The 27,758-nt window shown below is 40.6% G+C and overlaps 1 protein-coding gene across 1 annotated transcript; it reads right to left on the bottom strand.

Moving 5' to 3' along the window:
- Nucleotides 1–352: 352 nt before the first annotated feature.
- Nucleotides 353–27,671, bottom strand: ccdc186 (coiled-coil domain-containing protein 186). Its single transcript, XM_018698715.2, is given in 19 exon segments — nt 353–3,428; nt 5,760–5,979; nt 11,498–11,726; nt 12,010–12,108; nt 13,815–13,980; nt 13,982–14,005; nt 14,160–14,415; nt 15,870–16,012; nt 16,103–16,189; nt 17,814–17,912; nt 18,733–18,837; nt 19,763–19,882; nt 20,415–20,627; nt 22,659–22,787; nt 24,271–24,397; nt 24,807–25,332; nt 25,335–25,497; nt 25,499–25,824; nt 27,524–27,671. Coding segments are annotated over 18 exon segments (3,096 nt in total). The 5' UTR covers nt 25,805–25,824; nt 27,524–27,671; the 3' UTR covers nt 353–3,344.
- Nucleotides 27,672–27,758: the final 87 nt, after the last annotated feature.

Here is a 27,758-nt window from a genome sequence, read left to right as displayed (position 1 = left end):
ATTTGGATTTTGGGAGTATTCCCATAACGTTGGGGTTTTAAATCATCTGAAAGGCTGCTCTGGTTTGAGTGACAGCGGCACAGTGATGTGCATGACCTCCAGCACGGCTGACACGGCTGCTTTTTTTTTTTTTTTTTTTGTTTAAAAGTGGGACCTATAGCTGCAAGAGTCACTGTGTTAGAGGTTATCTCTGTGCAGAATTGCCCTATTACCTGAATTCCACTTCATTCCACTGTAACAGAAACCAGGGCAAACAGATGTTAGCATCAACCTTATCTTTGTTGCAAAAAAACAAAACAAAAAAAAAAAAAAACTCACTAGACAAGACAACAGCAGAACATTCAAGAGAAAGTTAAGACTCATCTCCTTTTATTCCCTGGAAACACCATATATACAAACATAATTCAGAATCAGTGTTTTGTTTTTAAAAACATCTCATCATAATTTTACAGAATGACATATCTACAAATGTATATTATAATCACAGTTTGAATATTCCACAAAACAGAGCAAAAGGGGGTGGGGGGTTTCATTGCACAGCAGGAAACAGAAAAATGACAATCTTCTCATTTAATGTCACATTTCAACACTCGCACATTTTGACACCATTTCTTCATATCCATATAGTGAAACATGAGGTTCTATTCATTCATCCACACAATGCTGCAGCATGGCTTTGCTTCAGGGCCGTGGAAATGTGGAAAATCTCTGGATTGGTGTGATTTTTATGGGTGACCAAATCAGAAGAAGCGTATTAGCATGCCTCAGGGAATTATGGGGAATTAATTAGGAAATCCCATGCCAGGTGTTTTGCATTGGTTGTACTTTACTTCTGCACCAGAAGCAGGCCACAAAATGATTTTCGTCTACTCAGCAGAAAGCAGCTCATTGTCACATTGTTTCACATGCATCCAAATGAGTTTATTTTGAAATAATCAAATGGCTTGATAGAAAAAAGAAACCTAAATGTGATGTGATCAAGTTGCAACCTTATTGAACCTATGCTGGAAGAGTTTAAAAGGTTACCAAGTTTCAGTATCAAGGAGAATCAAGATGTTATCTCAAGGTTTGCTGTCTGTACGTTTACATACTGAGAAATCAGCTTGGATGAAATAAAAGTAGAAGTACATCAAACACTGAGCGCCCACTGCAGCACCGGGGAGGCTTTAAGAACTCCGTGACCTCAATCCTGGAAACTTTCATCTCTATTCACATAGTGGGCCATTTCAACACTGCCTCAGGGTGTGGGGGGGTTCGGCCTGTAAGCATTCATGGCCCATAAAAGCCTGCCTCTGATTGGGGGGGGGGTTATCTTTTGTGACAGCTTCTGCAATAAGATCAAATGAGGACCAAGGAAAGTTTAGTATTTTCAGATGGAGCCAGGTGCCTGGTTTATACCCTTCGTATCCTGTGTGTTTTAGAGTGCATGTGTGTGTGCGTTTGTTCAATAGACTAAATGGCTGTGAAAGAGAGACAGAAGCATTATTGTGTATAGCTGAGAGGTGTTGAGCTGCAGCAGTGTGTTCGTGTGGCTGACAGACAATGGTTCTAAATGCAAATGTGTGTGTCCCCCTCCGGAAGAAATGAACTCCATGGGCAATCTGGTAAAAGCCTATAAACCTCGACAGCTGAAGCATGTACACGAGGTGCAAATGCAAAAGCTTGAGAGGTTACAAAGGCGCGCCCACACACACACACACACACATACACATAGACACAGAGTTTGGACACTTCAATATTCAAACATCAGCACGGTTGCATGTTGTACACACACAAGCATAAAAAGAGACATCCAAACAGTATACTGGCGCACAGACACATTCAGAACAAAAAAATAAAAGATAAAAAAAATAATCAAAAATAATAATTAAAAAAAAAAAATCAATGAAAGGAACAGCATTGCACTTTGTCCCAGGTTATATTTCTGTGGATTCCATTAAGCTTTCCTGAGCTACAGCTACAGATCTCCTGTGCTCCATCCAATTCTTCTACACTTGATTTACTTCAACGGACGCAGTGACATTACAAAGAAAAGTAAAAAGAGTAGAGTGACGGGAATACCTTAACATTTTAGTCTTTTTTAGACCACCAGATCATATCGTGCACATGTTGCAAAGACAGTTTCATCATCCCCTAGCATCTCTGTGGCCACAGTTTGAAATGAGGAATGCTAATGATGCTAACAAACCACTGGGGAAGCTGAAACATAAACTTTAGATTCTCTTGTCTGATTAAGAGGAGCCGTTGCCAGCTGGTGCTGATGACGCCTGCACCATTAGACCAGATCACAATGAAGGGGGGTGGGGGTGTTGAAGATATTCATTATTTCAAATTAAGAGCCAAAATTCTAAAATAAAACGATCTGAGGTGATAATAACAAATAAAAACTGATAACCAGTCAGACATATGGAAATAAAAATTCAATTTTAAGCAAAAAAAAAAAAGAAAGAAAATAAATAAAATCATATTCAAAATGGCCAAACTCAAGACCAGCTCTACATTTCAACCTTAGCATGATATTTATATTTGTCATAGATTTTCTTCAAAGTCCACTGTGCTCAGGAGTAGTGCTCCTCCACGCTGACGGCATAGTGCTGTTGGCTGCATGAAACATTGCAAAGATACAGTCTGCTTCCTTGAGTCTAGCACCGGTGTAAAACAGATGAGTGGGTCTGCTGATGAGAGGCACCTTGCCTCACCAGCTCGGCCATAAGTGCTGCGCAGAGCAAAAGATGATGAAATAGCGGTGGCATGCAAGGTTCCCCCTACAAGCCGAGGATAATCTGTTTTTCTGTTTTTGCTTCACATATGGAGTGCTGTGCAGTTATACATTTGGCTTACTGGCAGATGGAGACAAGTAGAGAGCGCATGCTGGGCGATGATCATCTCATCTCAGTTTACTTACTGTACGGGTGCAGTGGACAGGGCTGTGATTCGCTGTGAGAAAGAAATGCACCAGGAGACTTATTTCCTTTTTTTTGAATGAATGAATGAAGTCATTGGCAAGCGTTTGTTGTTTTGCAACTGTTTCCCGGCTAGACTTTGCTATACATTCATAATTATGGCATCTTCAGTCATTTACAAGGCAGTCAATGTTTCAAGCTTGAAGAAACTAGCCCGAAGAATTTTCTCTTGGTGAGGCTCGGGGGGGGGGGCTTCAGCCAGTCCTCCTAAAAAGCAACCTGAGGTGCTACTGGCTCTTACAACATTCAATTTGCTCCTTCATATGTTGGGAGAATGAGTGTGTGTGTGTGTGTGAGTGTTTCTCAAATTTTTGCTGTCCCCTTCAAAAGCGGTGTGTTAGAGATTTCCTCCTGTAGTTCTTGTTCCGTGATGTGGTCGCGTCACTTCCTCCGTACTCCGTCCTCGGGATCTCTCTGCTGTTTTAGGAGTCTCTCGATCTCGGCCCCAAGTGTCTGCAGATTCTCCTGTCAAAGAGAGTCAAGACTTTCAGATTCAAATACCACATTTAAGTTAGAATTAACATAAGAGGGACTGATGTGCTGTGGCTGCAGGGAAATGTTCTTGTAAGAGCAAGAAAGCTTCATAGACAAAAAACCAATTCGATTAATACTATGAGCATTTAAGAATAATACTGTTGTTAAATGTAGTCTACTCGCTGCCATCAGTATGGAAAAAAGTCATCACAGACTTGAAAACTGCCAAATCGAGATAATCCATCAGTAAATGTGAAGCCTTAATTTGGCTTTGTCTGAGTGCTTTGTTTTATCATCATTTCATTGTGTCCATGTTGAAAGCTTTTGTATCATGTCTTGATGCTTACTGCCAATCATCTTTCATCCACAGAAAGAAAAGTCTCTGCCAGAAAATACACCCACAATCAACTACATTGTCTTGTTTAGGTTTTCACATAGGGTCTCTACAGAAACTATAGGAAGCTGCTTATTAGCAAAATATGAAAATCCAATGTGCCTGTCAACCATCCCGAAAGAGCACATAGAGAAAAAAAAACATCAAGGAGGCTGTAATGGAGAAACATTTCAAGTGTTCCTTAAGCTGAAGTATTTATGCCAGCACTTTAGAAGTTTTAATAAATATTTTCATTTTTCACTTGGTATTATCCTTATGGTGTGTTTTCGCCCACTGTATTTGACAATGATTAGGGTTAGGGTTGCATATTTACAAAATGTAGCACCTATACAGTATAAACAGTGGAGCACTTAGCAGATAATTAGCCAGATATTTCCCTCAACAACTGATGATAATGTTATTCTGTCTAAAAGTAAACCAAATTCAAAAATACCTACATAAATATTAAGGACAATGTGAAACAAATGGAACATTGTATTAATGTATACAGACTACAGCTGGGTGATAATGTAAACTTTTAACAAGGTAAATCTGGGAAATGTTCTCATTTCATTGACTGAAAATAAGCTGCTGCTGTCCTGGCACTACATTTTCTTGTGGGTACAGTGTACCATTTGGTCAAATCACCTCTCGAGACATGCTGCTGTTGTAAACTCAGAGCTGAGAAGTGGAACAGATTCATTCATTTAACACTAACACATCAGAAAAATTGGCTGAGCTGAAATCCTAATTCAATTAAATTATCTAAAGACCCTCAGGTGCAGAAGCTGGGCAAAGCTCACATACACACAGTATGGTTGAAGATGGACACTGTGAATACAGCCTTCAATCCACTATTTCAGATCATCAACTAGTAAGGAGGGAAAACACGTCTCAGTTACAGTCGGGGCACCATTTCCTTACTTAGCCGCAGCATCAATAATGCAAGTTCTGAATTAAACCATGAATTCCAAACACGTCATCTCTCCAGAAACAGAGATAGTTGATAGAAAACCTGAGGACTGCACTGTCCTGACAGGACCGTCAGCCTGTCAGATGAAACAAAAAGTAACATACAGACAATGTGATACACACTGTGGCTGGCTTTTAAGGTTTTGAAGATACGACCCAAATGTCAGACAGCTTCACTCAGCAAGAGGTTGAGGATGGTCTGACACTCCCTGTACCCTGCTTAAACTCTTTCATCCACACCTACACTGTCATATTGTCAGTGTGCTATTGTACTACTGTCCTGGTACTGTTGTTGTTAATGTAAAGCTGTTAAGATGAAAACACATATTTTTGGCTGAAAGTCAAATAGAGGATCTCTCTGCGTGGCAATCTGCACATCGAGTATGAAAATTTGTTTTCTAACAAAAATGTCTTTGAGAGGAAGATTAGCAACTGCTTCTGCGTGAAGGCGCACCGCTGTATGTTGGCTTTGATACCTGAGCATGATCACCATGCGGGGCCTAAGAACTAAAGGAGGCTCTTCATCAGTATTCTGCATGGATAGTTCACAGTCTGTGCAAAAGTGCTAAGGTAGAGGCATCCAGGGATCCTGTGTTCCCTAGGCTGCTGTAGGTGTGAAGACTTAAAAGAAGTGAGCTGAGTTTCCAGTATTAAAAAAAAAACAGTCATTATTATTATGTAAGCATAAGCATGTGACCTCACACTAACGCTGTCTGTATTTGGATTTGACTGAACTTTTTTTTTTTTTTTTTTTTTTTAAATGGCAGTGCCTGCACACTTTGATAGTCGAGTCACATCGGGCTGCGTGGCTCCAAAGGTGGAGCGTGACATTGACACAACCAATTAATTATCCACTCGGGTCATCAAAGCTTTAACAATTATGCATTCACTGCAAATTAAGATGCGTTGTGGGGAACTGCACACATCATCAGTATCATTAATGCATGTGAATCAGTTTTCCTGCATTCAGAACTTACCTTCAGAGTGATGTTCTTCAGCAGTGTGTCCTCCAACACAGCCTGCAGCTTCCTGTTGATCTCCAGCGACAGATCCAGGGTCAGCCCGCTGTCTGCCGGGTGGGAGGTGTAAAGCGAAGCCATGATGCCTCCCCGCCGGCTCAGGTGGGCCTTGTTAATGTCGGACGCCTCTGACGAGAGGGCCCCTGTCTCCTCTCTCAGCACATAGCTCTGGATAATTCTGTGGGGAAGAAAAGGGGAAGGAGATGAGTCGGACGGCGTGCTGCACACAAGAGGGAGAAAAGGGGGTGAGCGTGCGGCGTCGGACCCGGAGACTGTTGAGCAAATAAAATTGAGAAAGTAGGATTTACAGGTGGGACCATGGAGAGCTCCTACAGAGCAATAAGTTCCAACAGTTTCCAGCGGCGGAAGCAGCGGACGTTACTGGAATAGTAATTCCAGTGGGATGGCTTATTGAACTCGTGTGTGCAGGATACACCCAGTCATAGATAGAAAGATTATTATTGTGCCAGTCAAGGAGGAAAAGGGAATGACATTAGACTGGGACTGCCAGGATTCAATTAATCAACCGCGTGCCTGTTGTATGTGTATGTGAAAGTGAGACAAATCTTCCTGTTATATAACACATTTTCATGATAAAAATATTGTGTTGAGGTTAGGCTATGTTTGCGTCAGAGGGAGGGAGGGAAGATAATTCATTAGCTTAATACTTCTAAACTTCCTGTTGTCTAATTTTCCCATTGCAGCCAGGAGAGCACTGACAAGGCTGTTACTATGTAGTGGAAAACAGAGCTGTCATTGTGATTCAAATTCATTACTGCCTCCTACATCATTATCTTTTTCTTAGTATGCAGCCAAAGACAAAGGAAGATAATACAAAGCACTATTAAAAGCAAAGAGGGGATGATTAAGGAAATTGGTGTTTGAAACGAATTCATTTTTTCCTGTGCATGTCTACTGCCATAGGAGTGAGGATGCTGGGGCTACAGTCCAGCTGTCAAACATAAAAGAAACATGTGGACAATTTGAACTTGAAAGCTTCTGTAAATGCATCTTTATTCTTAATTTTCTCTCAAGACTTGGGAGTGTGTGGGCAGGCAAAGAGGGTTGTGTAACGTCCTACAGAAAAGGTCGAGATGGGTGAGTAATCAATATTTTACACCTGCACCTTTCACCTAAAGCACTAACCTGAAACGCCAACGACATTGAGCCTCATATTGGCATTGTTTAGTTTTATATTCAGGGTGTGTCTGAGGGTGATTTTTTTTAAGCTTGGTAACTGCAGGATGTGCTTTGAGCAAAGGGACATTCGTGACCGTTAAATGAGATTCTGCAGCAAGATTTCCATTCAGTTAAAATCAGTAATTCTAAACAGAGTCTGATGACTGCCTGACTTGTAAAGCTCGAAGATTCTTATAACTGGAGGTGAATACTTAAATTTCTACTACAACCACCACAACTATTACTACTGCTGCAGCTACTACCACAGATCACATTCTAGCTATGAATAATGTAGAACAGGTTTTAAAATAATTCGTAAATACCACAAATGAAATTCAATGGAAATTCTGTTTGTGTGCTACAGCCTGGGAGGATATCCTCGGTCTGTGCTGTGATGGCCTTGTTTCTTCGTGTGGGGCAACTAGAATGGCTCTGTGCAAATACGCAATATTCTGGGCTGTGACATGTCTAACTTTATGGTGACAATCTAGACAATTACATTGAGTTAAGGTGGTCTAAGTGAAGTAAGTTAAGGACTAAGTGACTAAAGAGAGCCTACTGTTAAACTATTCTATTCCTGTTTATTCAGGTGAACAAGTTGTGAGAGATGTCTTGGAAGAGTCAAAATCATGCCTGTGACTTCTGTTAAAGACATTTCATATGTAAAATGGCCAATATCAAAATAGATAAATTGTATTACGCATAGAACTGAGCATACAGGAACATGGGACACTCCTTAAAATGCAAAGGGAGGATAAAATCCGAAATCATTTTTAACATGCATTTTAAGTTGCTCAGTGTTGGCTCTTGCACTATGTATAAGGACAAAAAGCACATGCCTTTATCTTTCATAATCCAATGATTAATGTGTTTTCTGTCTTGGTATTATGAGTCTTTCACAGAAGTCAACACAGACTGTATGCGCTAAATAATCCTAAAACTGTGTGGTGCAATGAGTGTGCTCTAAACTCACAAAGCAAATAAGTCTATGGTGCAAAAAAAAAAAAAAAGCTATGTAAGCACTACAAAGAAGCACCCATCATAAATTGTCCCCATCCACAAACACACACACCCAAACACCTGGGCTTGCACAGACATAAAATGAGACTTACCTCTGACTAGACTTGCAAGGGTCCATATTTGGACCCCAGTTCCATCACGACAGTGTTTAGTAAAAACAAAAAAGTGACAGAAATTAAAGATGTGGCCACATGGTGTGCTGGATGGCATGCACAAGTCGGCGGAGGTGTGGGGAAGTGAGCAAGACAATGACTTATTTTTGAATTTGTGAGTAACATGTCCTGTTTTTTTCCCAGCTGACAGAGTATAAGCAATGAGGGCAGCAAGTCAAGCATGCATGAGGTGAAGGTGGCAATTCTGGGTACAGTGCAACTATCAGATATGTTTTGTTGGACCATACTACAAAGCCCGGTTCTTAAACCTTTCGCCCAAGAAGAGGCAAGACAGAAAGAGAGGATACAGAGGGACAAAAAAGGTATGCCTGCGCTGTGAAAACTTTTCAATTATCAAAGCCATGCTTTATCTTAAATGTATTCAGAACTGTACAGGCTACAATCATGAATTTAAAGGCATTTTGTTGCAACATGTACAACTGTACACACTCAATAAATGTCAAATAAATGATACTTATGCCCATATCTTAATAATTTACATATATAATATAATGTAATCTAGTATATCTACATACCACTTACAAAGCATCACAGGCACTGGTTAACATACCAGCCATAATGAAAAGCATAAAGGTGTGTTACAGTGGGACAGAAATCCCTCATAACCTTGAAAGGATCCACTGTAACATATTTTAACACATTCAGCAGGTGTGGATCCTCTGTAGATTTTTTAGCACTTTGATTTGCAGTTACCACTGATTACAACCTTAACAGAATGAATGGGATGCTCTCCAGATAAATAGCCATTTGCACCTCCTGAAGAGGGTCCTGTTCTGCTTTGTTCTCATCTTGTCAGTATCACCATCATTTTTATTCAAGTCACATGAATGGACCATTTAGACTTAATGGTCATAATAACCAGGTGTGGGGAGCTGAAGGACAGACATCATTGCCCTTGAAGGATGATGCTGCTATTTCTATATATTTTTTAGCTCATTTACTACAAATCACACATACTGTATGAACACTGCAGCCAATGACCCATGTTCAACTTGTTCACATGAACATGCCACTCTGAAAACATGGTATACAAAAAGGTGACATGATGTTCACTGTGATGGTTTCCTGGCAAGTCTGGTGAATTCTGACAAATTGCAGTGAATGGAAATGAATAGCTGCATGATAAGAGAAAAAAAAAAAGTAAAACTAATTATGAAGCAATAAAATTACAAACTGGAAGGAGCTCAACGTTTTTTTCCCCATTGAGAATATACATTTAAAATTTTTTCTTTGAATGATATCCTCAGCGTCACTCAACATAGAAACTAGAAGTGAGTCTCCTGAATAATGTGTATATATAGTATAAAATATTTCAACTTAAGTTCCATAAGTTTGCTCTAAACAGCTCTATATACTGCAATACCCCCGAGTCTCAGCTGCTGTTGCTATGGAGAGCAGGCCAATCAGAGGTGCGAAGGACAGCTGCAGCCGATTCAAAATGGTTCGATGCAGTAGTTCAAAACAAAATACAGTGTCACTGTTGCCAAATTAATCTGAAATTGATCAAATGTTAATTGAATTATGCTGCAAATTGTGTTATTAGTTTCCTACACATATTCTTTAGCTTCCATCAATGGTAAGCACTGTATGGACGGTTAGCGTGACAAAGTCTGAAGCACCAAGACTCTGGGACTTCTGGAACCAGCTCCTCACAATTTGCAACTCTATATACTTACTGTGTAATTCTAATTAAGATAGAGGGTATACATGTACATGAGTAGTAAATGGATAAATCGTTAGTAGTCAGTGAGCTAAAAGATGCAAAACACTGCCATCATACATGGAAGTGGTATGGATGTGCTAACGTGAATTAGAAATTAGCCTGATGACTTTCCTCCACTAATTGTCCTTTGTCAGAAATCCACTAAGCTTCTGCTTCCATATCTCTGTCTCTTTATTCATCACCTGCTTCAGGCTTACAGTTAGCTCACCAGTGTTCACCAGGCTGTCCTGGAGGGACAGGGACAGAAAGGCAAAAAGGACAAATTCACATCTCACATCCACATTCTGGGTAGTGTAACACCCCCCCGCTTAGCTGAGATTTGAGATTTTACAGAGCTAAATTTAGCCTTAGCAACCGTGGGATTCGTCCTCAATTTTAACTCTTGAATGTAGGTTGAAGCTAATGGATTCAGTCCAAAGTGTATAGCTGGGAAACAAATGAGAAGAGGGAAAGAAAAGAGATGACCCAAGTAGAATCAAGTGGGATGGTTGGATATCTTTGAGCATTGTCAACGTCACCTGGCAGCAAAACTTAATGAACGAATGGAGTGATCTTTACTGATCGATGAACAAGATTTTGTTCATTCGAGAGTAATCGGTCCGTGTCTTACATCCCTTTGGCTCTATGAGATTATATTACGCAGAAAACTCCACTTCCCATTTTATCCTGACATAGGTTCACAATCCTCCTGAAGGCCAAACTATACATGACGTGCTGATGTGAATAAGATAGTCCAAATGTCCTTCACATTGTCTCTCCAGTTTAGGTGGGGGCCATGAATATAGATGGATGATCATTAAGGATCCATACTGAGGCAATGCCCCCCCCCCCGACTATAAATAGCTCTGAGTGTAAGTCTGTCACAGAGACAGAGGAGGTGGTAGGGGGCCATAATCTGTATGTATAAGTATATACTGTCTGTCAACGTCAGGTGATGTCCTGTGTACATTGAGGACTGAGGTATAGTGTGCCTAAACATGCGCTGAAATATAATATAATATAATCTTTTATCTGGCAAGTGCCAAGAGCTGTGTTTAACATCAAACCAAGAAAATATACACTTTGCATTAAGTTGTTATGTGTTTTAAGACTCTCACACACCTGCAGGAAACTGCTCTCACTCCTGTGATAAACTGGAGTGACTGACATTATCATGAGGTGCTGCTTCTTTTCTTTAAAAGAGGTCACACAATTTGTGGCTGTACAAGCATCCACAGGATGTTTGAGTGCCAGTTGTAACATCCTGTGTCTGCCTCGGAGCATTCTCTCATTAGTGAGCAGCTTTTTATATTTTCCTGACCCCTGTTGTATTGTTTGGTGGCTGCTGGTTGTGGCTTGTTCTTCTGTATCGGTGCTGATGTTTTGACAACTTTTAGTAAAACTGCATTATTACTACACCGCTGTTACATTAAAACTGCTGTAGGGTCTGTAGCACAATACACTACCATCCACTGCACCAGTGAAATCTGAACACTGTGTTCTATAGTCAAACTGCTACTTAAAAAAAAAGTCTTGAATGTAAATTGTAGTAAAAAAACAAATAAAGAAATCAACAGGTTCCTGCCATCTCTTTCTCTCTGCTCCCTGTCTGTGCCACTCACTTGGTCTTTTTGCGAATCTCTTCCACCAGTTGCTTGATGTGATCCTCCATGAACTCAATTTTTTCCTGCTTGCGTGCCAGGGCCTTTTGCAGACGGACAATGCGCTCCACTAGCACAGCCTTGTCGACCTCTGGGAAGCTGTCAACGACCACCACTGAAGGACCCGACTGGCTCTCTGGCGACCGCTCTTCAACGCCACTGCTCCCACCGTGACGTGCATTCAAGGAGCCTGGGAAATGCACGGGACGGAAATAGAGATTAAGTTAGAAAACTGTTTATTTTAGGTCTTGTAACAACTAGCTGTGAACTATGTGTGAATTTTCCATAAACAAAAGAATAAATATTCATTATGTTGACTTTTCCCTTGGTTGTCATGAATTATATGAGTAAAGAGTACCTTCTTTACAGGGACATTTATCCCACCAGAGCAAAAGAAACAAAAATATTTTATGTGCCAAATACTGAAAAACAAAACCCTTAAGATATTGCTACCGTGCACATTAAATACTAACCAAATCCAGGAGTAGTACCTGAGGAACTAGAGCGACTGCCCATACTGCTGGCATCCCTGTCGCAGCCTCCATTCTCGACCTGCTCCAGTCTCTTGCGGGCTATAGACGAAGAAAAGTATCAACTGTTAAAGCAAATTGTTTGCAAAAAAGTACTTCTTCCTTGTCTAACCAAAAACCCCATATATTTAGTTTAACTCCATAAAATATAGACAAGCAAGCAAAACTTTTCATTTAAGAAGCTGTCATGGGGAAATATCTTTACTTGATAAATGACTTTAACAATATATAACAGAAGATGAATTTTCTGTTGAGTAAATTACTGATTTGTCAGCAACTCATCTCAACACAAGCCTTGATTGAGCAAAATAACAGACAATACTAAGTGGGATTAATGACTTTGACAATGTTCTAGAGTCAAGCAAAAATGAACTGTGCATATTCAAGTTTTCTAACTAATTATCAGAGGCAGAGACCCACACAAAGACACAGTGAAAGCCGAAGCTAAGCATCACCGCTTGACTGAACTGAGTTTCCCCTCTGTGAAGGTGTCTACCTGAATAAATGTGATGCAGGTTGCTTTTGAAGAAGGGTGCACGCTCAGCAAATCTTCCGTGTATAAACAAAGAATTGAAATAGGCTGCACTGCAGTCATAAAGAGTAAGAGCAGCACTGATAAATGATCACAGGCTTTCCTGAGGAAAATATCCACTCCGTCTCACATGCCAACTAAAAGCGAAAATCTTGTGCATACAAAATACTAGTAATAATAGTGTGTCCAGAGAACAAAGTGAGGGGAAAAGGCTCACTCTACTAAGTATAATCCTGGCATAAGAGGAGCATTAGCTTTCTATACTGCGCACCTATCCGTATACTCCCTTGTTTCTAAACACCCTGCCACTTTCCCCTCTTAATCTGCATGTGTGACCTGATATTCAATCATGAGTACAGACAGTCTCCTAACCGAGCCATCCTATAAAATTACCACAGCTTCATAACATCTATACCACTCACTGTATGAGAAAAATCCAAAATATCATTTAGGACATCAGCCATCCCGCTCATGCTCTGTTCTCGTGCCTTCTATCTAAAACATTGTTAGTGGAACATCAAATCACACATCACCCATCTCAGTAAGACTTTCTTTCCTCAGGCAGTTGGGTTGCTGAACAGCTGGCACACACTGTTGTCACTATGTACTGTATACTGTGTATATATGTACTGTCTATTGTGTATGTAATGCATACATGTATGTGTGTATTGTACACAGCCTATGTCGGCCTGTTTTTGTGATGGTGTGACCTTTACGTGAAGGCAAAGAGAGACACACACGACAATAAACTGAATTAAGATCACAGTAAAGTGACAGTAGATAATGGTGTATGATTTTTTCATTAATGTATCATTTTGAATTGTGTCATGGTCTGATGTGGTTTTAGAAATATGAATATATGAACAGATACATGAATGCTCTGAATTTCTGCATCCCTTTGATAGAGGGCGGCACGGTGGTGCACTGTCGCGTCACAGCAAGAAGGTCATGGGTTCGAGCCCCGGTTTGAGCCTGGGGAGTTTCTGTGTGGAGTTTACATGTTCTCCCTATGCCTGCATGAATGGTTGTTGCTGGTGATCCGCACAGTGTTTACCCCGCCTCTTGCCCAATGTCAGCTGGGATAGGCTCCAGCCCCCCTTAACGGATGTCTGTGACATCCCATCATAATTGTGTTACTAGACTGAGCCACCTTGTGCCTAAACTACATGACTCTGAACCATGATGGAGTAGTAGTAGAAGTATGTGGTTTCCTGACCTTGCGTTAGTTGTTTCGTCAGGTCCTTGATGTTGGCAGCTTGTTTCCTTTTCTGAGTCACCAGCTCATCTCTCAGCTCTTCAACTCTGGTTTTTAGTTGGGTCACCTCTGTCTGCAGTGCTGTCCTCTCCTCCTGCAAGCCCTGCACTTCCTGCTGCCTCAGCACCTTCCTCCTGTTTCAGCTGACGTGACTGCGTGATTAACGTAGATGAGAAAGAAATGGGATTAATCATGCAGCGTCAGCCATGACAGAGTGGTATGTGGGATTTCAGTGAATTGTATTCATCTGTTAAAACCAGGTTAGTGTCAGTCATGTATCACTCTGTGCAAACTCAGTTTCCCCACCTTGTCATCTAGTAGCCTGTTGGTCTCCTCCAGCTTGCCTTGGAGCTCTGTGAAGGTGGCGGTGAGCTGGTCCAGCTGAGACTGCAGTGCGTTGCTCTCTGACTGGAGCTGGGCGTTCTTGCTGCTCAACTTTTCAGTGAAGCCCAGTAACTCTGCCTCGCGCTCCCTGCTGCCTTGTACATCACGTTGGAGGTCAGCCATCTGGTTTGTCATGCCGTCCACTTCCTCACGGAGAGACGTGATCTCCTGTTCGTCACTGTGAGATAAAAAAATGACAGCAACTCACATTAAATGAGGCTTTCACTATGAACTTCCCTGTGTGTTAAACATTTGAAGTGGATTTACAAAAAATGAAAAATGAGCCATACATAATGTGTTAGGATAAGGTTTATGGACCAAAGAAGTGATGGCACCAAATATTTTTTTCTTGCCAACAACTAAAAATGTTGGTGTGATTGGTGGGAAAAAAAAACTTCCTGCTGCTCAAAATTATAGCCAGAAAAACAGTGGAGAAGCTTTTGCATAAATCAATTTGGGTTGGCGCCACCTACTTATGCCACTCTGGCACACACACAGAGCAAGATTTCAAAAAGTGGAAAAGTTTCTCTATCAAGTCATCTGCACATGGCCAACAGAGCCACAAACCCACAGAGGGACCTGAGTCCCTTTCTGCCCTGTGTGCTATATCTATCCCTGGCCTATCTTTAAACGCTCTGATAAGGTACTTGGGAAAAAAAAATAAAAAAGGGACAAGAACTACATTACAGTCTGCACAGTTCCATCAAAACCAGTTTTGTCTGAAAGGTGATACAGATGCACAAGTAAAAATTGAAAGTTGAAATTTAAGCCACAACATGCATGGATGGATGTGTTTGTCAGGGTAAAATGCTTATTAAAGTGTGTTCATCTCAGTAAATTATATTTTGTTAGTGCTTAGGTGATAGTAATGACACATATGTATTTTTTAATTGTTTGAGCAGCCAATTTTGAAATTTGGAAGGACAACATCCAATTCCTTACTCCCTTTCCCAAAGCAGACTGGGGCTACTGGGACTTTCCATCATAATTAAGGCTATTAATATTTGCTTTAAGTCCTCTGTTACAAACACAGAGCAACAACAATATAAAAGTGTCAGAGCAGTGTTAGCAAGTGTTATGCTTGTTAGCTGGACTACTGCCTGACATATTTCTGGCCTGCCACCCTCCAGAATGAGTCCTGGAGGCTACAGTTCACAGCTGTGGAAACCACGAGATGCTGAAACTCATTACAAGCATAATCAATAATAAAAATGCTAAACAAATGTCTCATAGGCATCTGGTCTGAGTTTTATTCGTAGTTCCAATGAATACTTTATTCTTAGCTCCAATGAACGCTTACATTTACAGCAAGCCAAAGCTGTACTGCAGCAAACAGTTTAAAGGGAAATTACAACTGTCACTTATTACAGCAGAAAATATGGCACAAAAATCTGTGTCAGTAAGTTTGTTGCTAACTGATAACCATCTCATCTGAGGAGCACCGAATAATGAGGTTGTGATAGGGCAACACCTAAGAACAATACACAGCCTCTGTTAATAGTGTAATTCTGCAAATTTATAGCCCTTTTCCTTCAGATGTTGGACATGCAGCACTCTCTGCTATGTGTGTTCATGCTTGAGCTTTTACTTAAATACTGTTCCTGTGTGATCAGTGTGAGAGTGTGCGCGTACCGTTGATGCTGCTCCTGGAGCGCCGTGATCTCTTCCAGCTTTTCTCTCTGGCGGCCGATCTCAGCTTTCTGCCGGTTGATGATCTCCCTGTACTTGTTCAGCTCGTCCTCCCAGCGTGGACGCTCATCCTCTAAACACTTCAACTACACAACAACACCCACTTGTTGAGCTGGAGATCTGCTGATATCATATGCACACACACTGACGTTGAAGCACTGATCTGTACGACAAACCTTGGTGCGTAGCGTGTTGAGCTCATCCATGCCCTCCTTGTAACTCCTCTTCAGGTCTTCCAGCTCCTTGGCCTTCACTCGGTGTACCTGCCGTATGCATCAAGTTCTACATTAGAGATGTATCGACTATTATGCATTTTACTTTGAGCCTGTTCTTATAGGACATTTCTGTCTCTAAACCTCTGAATCCTGATTGTAAAAGGATACCTAACACTAAAAAGGTTTCTTCTCTGCCAATTCTGATTGTGATTACAAAGATTTAATACACATTACCAATTCATTTAAGTGGTTTTACACATCAGCTTAAACCTCTGTCACACTTAATGGAACACATTTCCTTCTGAAAAAAAAAAAAGAGAAAGAAATATCTTCTACAGTAGCATCATTTCACTACAGATGCATTTCCTGGCAATCCAAGTGTTGCATTCATTAAAGTTATTTTGCTCCTGCACTCATTAGGCATGCGAAAGCAAAGCTTAATAATGTTTCGTCTCATCTTTTTAAACAAGGCCATTAATGGCACTAGAGCTAGTCAACTTTTCCAAGAAGCTATTAGTAGCCTGTGGTATCCAAGACAACATGCCAGTAAAGGAGATGCCGGCAAATTTACCATCTATTTCCTCAATTCATCCCTTCCCATCCCATTTTAATGTTATCAGCCACGCAGTAATGGAAACTCAGCTGTTTGTTTGCATTATTTATGACTGAGCTGCAACCTCACTTGAGCACAACACGCATATTTAAGTCAACAAAGGCTCAGACCAATTTATTCATCAGCAGGGTAGCAATGTACCAAAACTGAGGTCCTAGTATGTGGCAAAACCCCTAAAAATAATATGCACAAAAAATCAGTGATGTGCCAGCAATATACAATGTGTTGCTATTGGAAACGTTTCTTTGAAAACAATATCTTGTAACACAATTTCAGCCAAATATGAAAAGTAAATAGGGTTAAATAAAACTTTTCAGCTAAAATGCATTCACCAGTATAATTATTTTTTATATCCTGATATTTAAATTGAATTGAGCTATTAAGACATTTTAAGGACTTTTAAACACCCTGGAGAAGACTACTCCTGAAGGAGACTGTGGAATGATGGCAAGAAATGGGTGATGTCTTCTGGGCTGTTGTTAAAATGCACAGCTTCATATTGATTATTTCTAGGCCATTTATTTTTAAAAGTGAGATTCCCCTCAGAATGGGGCAGAGAGAAAAACAGGCCATTGTGTTTGGAGTGAGTCCATGTCTGTGCCTGTGTGCATGCGTGTCTGCCTGCAGAGCCTATGTGCCAGTTGGTTACTCATCCCCAGTTAAGCCAATTACACCTCTCAAACTGATGAAAACAGCTGAAAATAAACATTTTTACTAGAAGAGCTGGCATTAGGGCCATCAATAAAAGACTGAATGATGGCCTGGCGGAACAGAATATATATTTAATGTTGAATTTGTTGCAAAGCTGTATTACTGTTTCTTTTATATTCTGGGGGATTGTTTCAGAGAAACAAATAGAAACAAAATTCATAGAAAAGTGTGTCAGCTGGCAAGCACAGAGTATAGAAGCTACTAATGTTTACCGTATCGTTGCCTAGCTTCACACTGTGGACATGATGAAAAGTGGGTAGCCTGAAGCTTGCATGAGATAGTGAATGACTGAATGCATGCGTATACATGTGTGAGAAAGCGTTTGTATGTGTGCACAGTGGTTGTCACCTCTAACTGGTCTGTTTGTTCTTGCTTGTGTTTCTCCAGCTCTCCTTTGGTCTCCCTTAGTTTAGCATCCAGCTCATTGGACTTGAGTTCTTCTGATTCCTGGGACACAGAGGGGTAAAAAAAAAAGAAAGATATATAGATATAAAAAGATATAAACCAGGGTGATGGGGAGAAATATGTAGAAGGCTAGCTTGGAAGAAAGAGATTTCCTGGAAGACATAGACATAACTAAGGACAATTACCATGTGGGGGTAATAGGTTTAACCTTTTCTGGTCTTATTACCTTTAAGGTGTGAATTACAGTATACTTTCCTTTTTAAATATAGTGAATATACAAAAAACATATTATGAGACTTTGTTATATGCTTCTTGTCATGCCGTTTTCTTTTGATGTCCTGCTCAGTTAAATGCTAGCAAAGTCGTTTGTGTATGCTCTGAAGACACTGTAGCTCAACTACGCTTCCCACCAGAGAGAAAACTTGGGCAGCTCTTTACTACCATCATTAGGTACAAATGAAAACTGCCATTCTCCTAAAGCAGAATCAATCATGTTCTAAAGTCAGATTTGCTCTCTGAATTGCATCTTCTCTTATTCTACAAAGAAAAAATCTCACACACACACACACACACAGTGTCAGTCCAGTCTGTGTATGTCAGAATATACCATACAGTGAAGCTAAACTATCTCTAAAGCTAAATTATCTCATCTCATGTGTCACTGACCAATCAAATTTGATTAATGTTCTTCTTTGACCAGTTGGTTGATCATGTGGCAGTAGGTTAGCTGACTGCAGCCCTTCAACTGACACAAACCCTGACATGCAGAATGCTTTCTGGGACACACATCTCTTTTGTTTACTTTTGCTTACATCCTTGGTCATGAGCAAACAAATGCATCTATGTGATAAATATCACAGACCTGGTATGTTCGGATCATGTCCTGGCAGTTCTTGCGGATCTGTTCAGTCTCTTCTTTGGCCTGGGCCAGTTTGGATGTGGTCTCTCTCAGCCTGTCTTTAGTTTCCTAAACAGACACAGACAAACAAAGCAAAGCTTGTACTGTATAAAGCTACAACAATTCATTGTGTCTTCTTTTTTTTTGGAGATGTATATACACACACATGTACACACAGAGTGACTTACAACACACATCAACTAAACAAACAGCCTCAAAGAGAAACATTAGGCTCAGCTCCTGCGGCCTTGGGCAACTACTGGGTTTTTGCCGTTTTCTCCTGCTGTTTATAGTTGTGCATTTGCTTCAGGGCAGTTAAAAATAAAACCATTATTTTAAAATAGACATTTTCAAAAATAGCTACAGTGTTAATGATGATTTCTTTGCAGGATCATTACTGTACCGTTTTCACCCCATTTCATTTCACCCCTCAATCAAAAGACCCATCTAATCATGTTTCTTTATGGGGATGGCTGCAGATAAAAATGACTGAAGGGGATGTCATTTGTATCCTGGAAGGCACATGTTTGACAAACAACAGGCAATGGTTAATGAAGAAAATCAACATTAACCAGAAAATTAATTATGTTGTTACAAACAAACTGATATGTTGCACTGTTCGGCTGGAGCTGCAACAACTTTATGTAGTCAACTTTATTAACCATGTAAATGTGTAAATTTATCCATTTGCATTCAGGCTATCATTTGATTAAAATTTGAATGCAGCATGTTCACGTGTTCGTGTTCAATAGCATCAAAACCAAATGCTGTGCTCTCTTCGGTGTGTTTTTGAAAGTTTTACAGCAGTAGACCAAAAACAAGAAATGTTTATTCATAAAGTATTTCCTCTATACATTTGTACATTTGGGTTGTTAATGGTTAAATGTTGTTTAACTGCAATTCTGTTGAAAACGTACACTTGATCTCAACATGATTACTTGAAAAGTAAGAGATTTAACACAAAATAAATACAAACTTAACACAGTTACGTTACCTTGTGTGCATCTGCCTCACTCTTGAGTTTGTTCTGGGCCCATTTGACTTTGATAAGATGTGAGTTGATCTCCTCCTTCAGCTTTTCCACCTCTCGAGTCAACCTGCCAACCTCGCCCTCCTGAGAAGACAGGAGAGATGGGTGAAGCAGGAACAATACAGGACAGCAAACAGACTTTTGGCAGAGCTGAGATACTTATTCAATAATCTGTCTTGATGCTTTTCCCCAGCTAATTCAATAATATTTATACAACACATACACGTTCCAAGTGGGACATCCAATATGCTGCTGAGATAAATCTGTATGCACCACACACACTGTTCACTACACCTTTGGCGAACTGATATAAAGTATAAACACTATAAACAAAGTTCAAAGTAATGAGTGGAACAGCTTTGTATGTTTATGTTTCTACTGGCACATTATGCTAAATTCAATCAACTTAGCACATAAAGCATATCGGTGTACGTTCAAATGGATACATCAACACAAGTGTGTGATGTCTTTATAGAAATGTTTTACTTAAGTAGTTAACTTTTAAGCAAAATGCAAATAGAGCAGCACTCTTTCTGACTCTTTCTGTCCTGATAAAAGCGGTTTTCAAAATAACAAATCTATAATAAAGCACTTAAAACTCTCACACAGTATTTACCTTAGCGTCATACAGCTGCTGCAACCGGCCTTTCTCCTGAGCCAGCTGGTTTCCTCGGAGCGCCTGGCGGTCTACCTCCTTGGTGGCCTCTCTCAGCCTCTTCTCCAAACCCTCTTTATCCCGTCTCAGGTCGAGGGCCTCTTTCTCCCCCCGGACATACTTCATCACCATGGTCTCCTTCTCTTGGCGTGCCTCTTCACACTTCTTGTTCGCCTGAAATGTTTGTGCATTTCATGAGAGTGAGGTTTATGCCATTTACCACACTTCAGTCACTGAGCTGCTTATAGAGCTGAATCCAATAAGAGGATGAGAATAAAGTGATATTTCCCTTAGGAATCTCTAAAAAGCGGTGGCTGTGGAGATGATGTAAGGTCTATTCTGCTTAGCCTGCTGACAACCTCAACCTGGACTGGTGTATCAGTGATGAAACATGGACAGTTGGATCACACTGCAGTGCAGATGGAAGACATAACTGCTTACTTGACTTGACTGTCGACTGTCAGCTCATCAACCAGGGCTGACATGCCGACATTTCACTTGGCAGCAATATTACTAATCCAATTCTCTGTTGCCTAATTTCACTGACTGCAATAATATGGTATTATTTTATTATTTAGCACAAATACAGTAATACACCCAGACTTTCTCAATCCCATTTTGGCAGCTTTATACAAGCTATCTATAATAAACAGGTTTTTCTTTATCAATTAATCTGCACCTTGTGTTCTTGATTCATTCATTGTTTTATCAATAAAATGTCAGAAAATAGGGTGATATATTGTTCAAACTGATCTACAAGCAAAGGATATTCAAGTAACAAATCCTCACATTTTCTTTTATTTTCTACCTCCTTTAAACAGTGCTGCCCAGGCAATGGCAGGTATTGCTGCTAACACAACTACACACAAATTATGTCAGAATTTGATGGGCACTTTTTTCTACAATGAAACTTTCTTTTTTAGAAAGATGGTGCTTTCACTGTCCAAGTGTCAGTCAATCTTTCTCTGATGCGCTTGATCCACACAGCATTCTCTAAGACCCATGGGCACCTCAGGAACACCTGCTATACAAACACACTCAGTCTGCTGGTTCTTTCATTGCTTTCCCCACTAGTCTCACACCTGCATGTTCATTCCTCATCCCACTGAGATGCTCATGTGCCATCTCTCAGTTTGTCAGCTAACAGTTTTATGTTCCAATGCCCAACCTGCCCAACAGTTCACTTTTATAAGTTGGTGTTTGGGAGAGCAGGAGAAGGAGGAAAAAAAACTGTACAGACGGTTTAATAGATGCTGTGTGTGTGTATCTGTGTGTTTAAGAACATAGATATTGCACATCCTGTGCATCTGGCATCACAATGTGTATATTACATAAAAACCAGGGCATTAAAAAAAGGGAAAAAGTATCAGTTAGGAGACACAGAGCTTCTATAAAATAAAATGAATAAATGTTTCAAACCTCTGGGGCAACACCTGATTAGGACTTGGTCACCATCTTATTACGCAGGAGGACTGATACATGGGATGGTCTAGAAAGGGACGACTGGGTGCAAAATCTACCTCATACTGTTCACTGAACAGTGAAATTAAAAATTGTGAAGTGTGACAAAACTGTCAAGAGAAAAGTACTCTACATGGTTTCAACCAGGTGTGCAAACTATTGGATGAAAAATGTGCTTTCCTGCACTATTCCCTTAACAAGTGATTAAATCTGCAATAACACGAGTTTGGTGAGCAAAGACCTTGACCGTTCAGCTTTTAGCTTTGTGCAAACGTTTTCAAAGATATGTGGAATACAGTGTGTGGCAAAAACTATGTACTTTTGGCCACTTGAGAGGAACCTTTATTTTAGCTATTTAAGTTTTAGCAATAGTTTTTGTCTTGAGATAAATACAACATTTCTTGTAAGGTGGTAGTCATTCATCAAGGCATAGTGATGACAGAGAGGGAGATACTGCAGCAGTCAGCAGTAAACACTGACCACAATAAAGTGTTGCTAGGCTGCACTGCTAAAAAAATTTCTACAGTAGTCTATAAAACTAAGAGAACTGTCCTTGGAATTGGTAATAACTGTGAGTTGAGTAGAGTAAGTGACAAACTTGGCCTTGGTTCAGCAAAATAAAGGTATTGCAGCAGCTTAAAATGGAACAAGACCAGACATGCAAATAAGGGTCAGACTGGGGCAAAACTATGCTGTGTGACCAGCTTATCAAGGAGTCTCAGAGTATTCAGGTCCCAGTTATACCTGTTCTAGCCGGTAGGCCATTTCCTTCTGCATCTGCTGGAGAGCAGCCTTAGCTGCCTGGTCCTGGTGAACTAATTTATCCCGCGACTCCTTCAGTTCTTTCAGCAGCTCCTCCACCCTGCCCTCCAACTGCAGAGACAGAGAGTGCACAGGGTTAGCAACCTGTTAGGTAACATGTAAGCCTGGGCCACACCTGGGCTATCCTGCTACACAGGATGACAGGAAATGCTGGAGGCAAAATAAATTTAGGCAGTTTGTTCCATTCCTAAAAATCAGATACTTTTATTGTAAAAGAAGAAATGGGTCTCTGGTGAGATACGCCTAACATAATTACAAATAAAAGATCTTTTACCTTTTTGTTTGACATATGATCAGTGTTGATCTGATTGTTTCATGCTACAGGTATTACTTTAACATTTTTTCTGAAATATTCTGCAGAGTGGATATTAGCATAAGATGGAAAAAAAAAAAACCCGGCTCCAAGCGTACATTGAGTGTATGTCATAAAAATTCCTCCTACACCCCTTTGCTTGCACAACGCTTAAAACAAATGCTGTGACCAAGACAGCATGAAATCAATTACTGTTCTTTCTATGGCAACAGCGTTGCTAGACCAGACCCAATAAATAGAGAGGCACTTGTGTTTTGGAGTGCTAGCTAGATGGTAAGCTTTTTAAATCAAAGGGTGGGAGACACACACAAACAAAAAAATACAGGACATTTTAAAAACAGAGAATTCACACAAATGAATACAGCCTTTGATGCACACATAGCCTGTTGAATGCTAGTAATCAGGACTCTGTGTCCTTTTCTTCTCTCCACAAGGTTGCTTTGTTTGACTTCCTTAATTACCAGCTATACAGGGCTAGACTTCAGATTTAATTGAATTGGAGTGTCACTGTGACCGGTGCTGCCGCATATCATTTGTCCTCTGGTTTATCCTCTAATTGTGCTACAGTCAGTGTTGGCCGATCTCCAGAATTTTTCTTTAAATATAACTTTTTGGAAAAAAAATGCCATCTGTATAAAACAGGATAATTCAATGGTTATAGTATTTTCAGCTAATTTAAAAAATAATGCTGTATGTGCACTAACTGTATCTTGGATGAGGAAATATTGTATTAAGAAACATTTTGGAACGCCATCATTCATGCAAAAAATCAGTCACTGATCTCACACTAAACCAGTAATCTATTAAGCAATCAGTGTTCATGTCAATTTTTTAAGGCTGTGGCAATTTGTTGTTACAAGTCTCTTCTTTCATCTCATTATAAACAAACCCTAACACTAAAATGTACACTGAAAAAATATAAGTATTTAAAAAACAGCAGGTGTAATGTAATCACAAGTCAATGTGCAGCGCAGACAGGAAGTCAGACAAAATGTTGCAGTGGAGCGCTTCCTTGTTGATGAAAAACATAAGGTAAATAGGTTTCTATTGTTTTCAAAAATCTATTAACAATAGCTTGAGGAGACACGTGGCTGTAATGATAAATAAACCCCTTATTATGGACAAAGGGACAGATACAGACCACGTCACTTATGTCCTCCAAAACAGTCAGTGCCAAATGATCATGTTCAACATGAACAGACAATAGACAATGAGACCAACCTTTTTAATGCTGGCCATGTGGTGCTTTTCTGTTTCTGCCCTCTTTTTCAGTTCTTCCCTCATGTTGTCCTTCTCTGAACAGATACCGAGAATCAGCTCCTGGTGTCTCTTATTCTCTTCAAGCAACCTATAAACGCAAATGCACCACACACACGTACTGTAAGCACACTATACCAATTCAGGTCAAGCTAGACAGCTGTTATTAAGGCCAGGATAGGAAAATATGTGGATTATTGCAGAAAAGTCCAGTTTCATTAATAAAAAACACTGCTTGATGTTATAATTACTCTCATGTGTCAGCTTCATAAAAGCAGACAAGATGAACAAAAAAGAAAAGCAATGGCAATTAGCAAGTAGGTTAATCTCTTGCTAAACTGACCCAGAAATACTGAACTAATAGTAGTTTAAAATTCTGTGAGAAAGGTGTTCTAATATATCATCATATTTACCCTGGGCAGCAGATACACCAGCAACATTGATTCATCTATAACTGAAACCACAGTGTGTCAAGTTATACTTACAAAATAGCAGGTTACCTCTGAATAGCTTTCTCCTGTTGTGCATATTTGTACTGCACACACTTCTCAAAGACCACCATACAGCCCTCCTGGTCTGAGGGGAGACCATTGACGGGTGGGCTCCCTTTTCTCTCGCCTCCACTTTCACCCTCAGGCAGCTGACAGGCCAAAAGCTCTGACTCTAGCTCATCCAGCAGTGACTCCTGTGACAGCGAGCGCTGGATCTGGGAAATAAGCTTGCGGCTACAATCGGTGTCGTATGGGCTCGATGAGGAATGTGAGGGGGCTGAGGTGTTGGCACTGGTTTGCGGACTGGAAGCAAGCGAGGAGCTGACAGTGTCAGAACTGGGGGTCGAAGGGCCATTAGAGATCCCAGAGGTGGTTGTGGAGTCGGTAGGGGAGCTTTTGGAAGTGCTTTGGACGGAAGAGGATGATGGGCTCTCAGCTGAACCATTATCATTGGCAGGCAATGGCTCTGTGGAACAATTTGTAACCAAGACTGATGGCTGCTCATTGTGGTTTGGAGTGGTGGCACGAGAACTTTCACTTCATCAAAAGTCAATAAGGTTTCTATTGTGCCTTCAAGAACAGAAGGGGAGCTTTCTACCACATCATCTAAGGAGGCGTCTGGGGCTAACAATGCTTCACCAGCCTCATTTGAAAATGAAGGTATCCCGCCTTCTGTGGAAACTGTACTATTATAACAACCCAGTATCAGCATCCATCTCACTCCCCTCCACCTGTTCCTGACTGCACGTTTGAGCTTCCAGCTCAGTCTCTGTGCCCGTCTCAACAACTGTAGTACTCTTGATCAATTTACTTTCAAGCAATACTTCATCTTTTGCTTGACTGGACGTCTCTGCCTCATCTGCACTATTGAGAGATATTTCGTCCTCATTTTCTATGTTGGCTGTGTTGTTGTGGAGCTGATTCACAAGGGGTGATCCTTCAGACACAGATTCAACCTCTGATCCCTCCATCATGTGTGTATCTGAAGCAGGACCAGGCTGTTCCATGGTCCCTCCCTTGGTTAAATCTGTCAGAGAGAGAGGAAGAAGTGGACACAGAGGGGAGAGAGGGAAACTGAGCAAAGGGAGCAAAGACTGTTTTCGGTTTTCATACATGTTCATACAGTTTTCCAGTGAACAACCTAAAAGTCCAGGATGTTACCAACAAAGCAGCCTTGAACTATGTGCATATTGTATCTTCCTGGTCATTACGGACAATTTTGGCCTGGTGTTGAGCCAGGAAAACCCCTGACAATCCTGCCAATAAACTTCAAATTTCCTTGTTCTCCTAGTTCTCTGGCGATTAGCAAGTTTATCTGTCACTAAAAGGAACACATAAGTTAAAGGCACGCTCAACAGACACACACTGGGAGGTGTGTTCCTGTCAACACCTGTTACGTAGTTCCACTTGTAGGTGTGTAGTGCAGAACGTCATACAACTAAGATAGGTATTTAAGATTATTACAGAGCCAATCACAGGTACAGATAAAACACACCCGGTTGGCTCTGATAATAGTGTCAGTCTAAAAGGTAGTATATTATAATTTGAAGTATATTAGTATTCTATAGCAATATGAAGCAAGATGGAAAACCATAACGTTTCATAAGGTACATGGGAGAACACATAGTCAATCTCATGTTTACTTTTGAGAATAATAAATACAACCTATATAGGATAATCTTGACAACTCTCTAGTTCACTTTATTTCAGGGATATCAAGAGGATTCAGCAGCTGCTATGGTTGTGCTCACTGTAAATATGGAAAAGGTTAATAAACAAAGAAGTCCTGTCTCAGTATTCCCTTGGCTTTGTCAGTATTTGCCGTGGTATCAACTTCTGAGATGACTGAGAATAGCTGGAAGCCTTGTAGACTTTAATACACCTCTCTGAGCTATTGTCTTGACAGACGATATGTAGCGGCAGAGGCCCCTTCCTCTGTCACACCGTGTTTCCTGATCCAAAACCCCCCTCAGCACCATTTGTCCTACCTCTCTCTCCCTCTCCCTCTCTCTCTCTCTCTCTCTCTCTCCCGTTCAATACCATTTCTCCGCACTCACTACAGCGGTCACCCTCAACACAAATGAGGATCGAGATTTCAAGTCCTACAATAGCACCTGGAAGCCTTTAGCTTAGTATCACCGTATTGTGACACTGGCACATAGCTACATACAGCAACATGATCCAGCTTCTCCTATTAAGCAGTGAAAGCACAACAGCTATAATGCATGCTACAGTGATGATGCTCCTGTGACAGGTGTCATGCCATAACGATGTCAAAAGTATTTAACGCAGTAACAGTAGCGATCCATATTAAAGCACAGCCTTAAGGTCTCCATGCATCGGGCGGGTGACTGTGCCATTTGTATTTGGTGATGTTTTACTAACATTTCGGTTCATTTAAGCACTATACTGACTTTAGCTCGCTAGCTGTTTAGTTAGCCACGCCAAAGCATTAGTAAAACACATTATTATTACAAAACAACGAACTCATCAAGGCCAAGACAGCAAAGTAACAGTACGTGTTTCAAAGGTCTTAAAAGCTAAACTGCAAACTGACATATTGTATGGAGCCGCTGCTTACTTTCGTTAGCTAAACTAACGATGATAAGGGAGGCGTTAGCTAGCTACAAGTACCGCCCGATCAAGCTTAAGGTAGCGCTACTAACGCTAGCATCTAACATAAACGACAAACAAAGCTTCATGAAAAAGACTGTGTTTTCACCCACCGATTGCGAAAACCCCATGGTGTAGCTCAACGCGGAGACAATCGGAGTAAGGGTGAACTTCGGGCTAGCCGTCTAACCAGCTGATAGCCCTAACAAGTCACTTTGATATGACACATCAACAAATATGGCCACTGCGGGAGAAACGATGAGGTGATAAGAACCAATGAGAGGCCGGTGAGAAATGACGTTAGCGTGATGTCAACAGGTACTCTACCTTATATTTCACAGTAAATTC

This window comes from Lates calcarifer, linkage group LG23, assembly GCF_001640805.2.
Source record: "Lates calcarifer isolate ASB-BC8 linkage group LG23, TLL_Latcal_v3, whole genome shotgun sequence".
NCBI classification, from domain to species: Eukaryota; Metazoa; Chordata; class Actinopteri; family Centropomidae; genus Lates; species Lates calcarifer.
The sequence above is the reverse complement of the archived record's forward strand: the minus strand, read 5'-3'. Positions and strand labels throughout refer to the sequence as shown.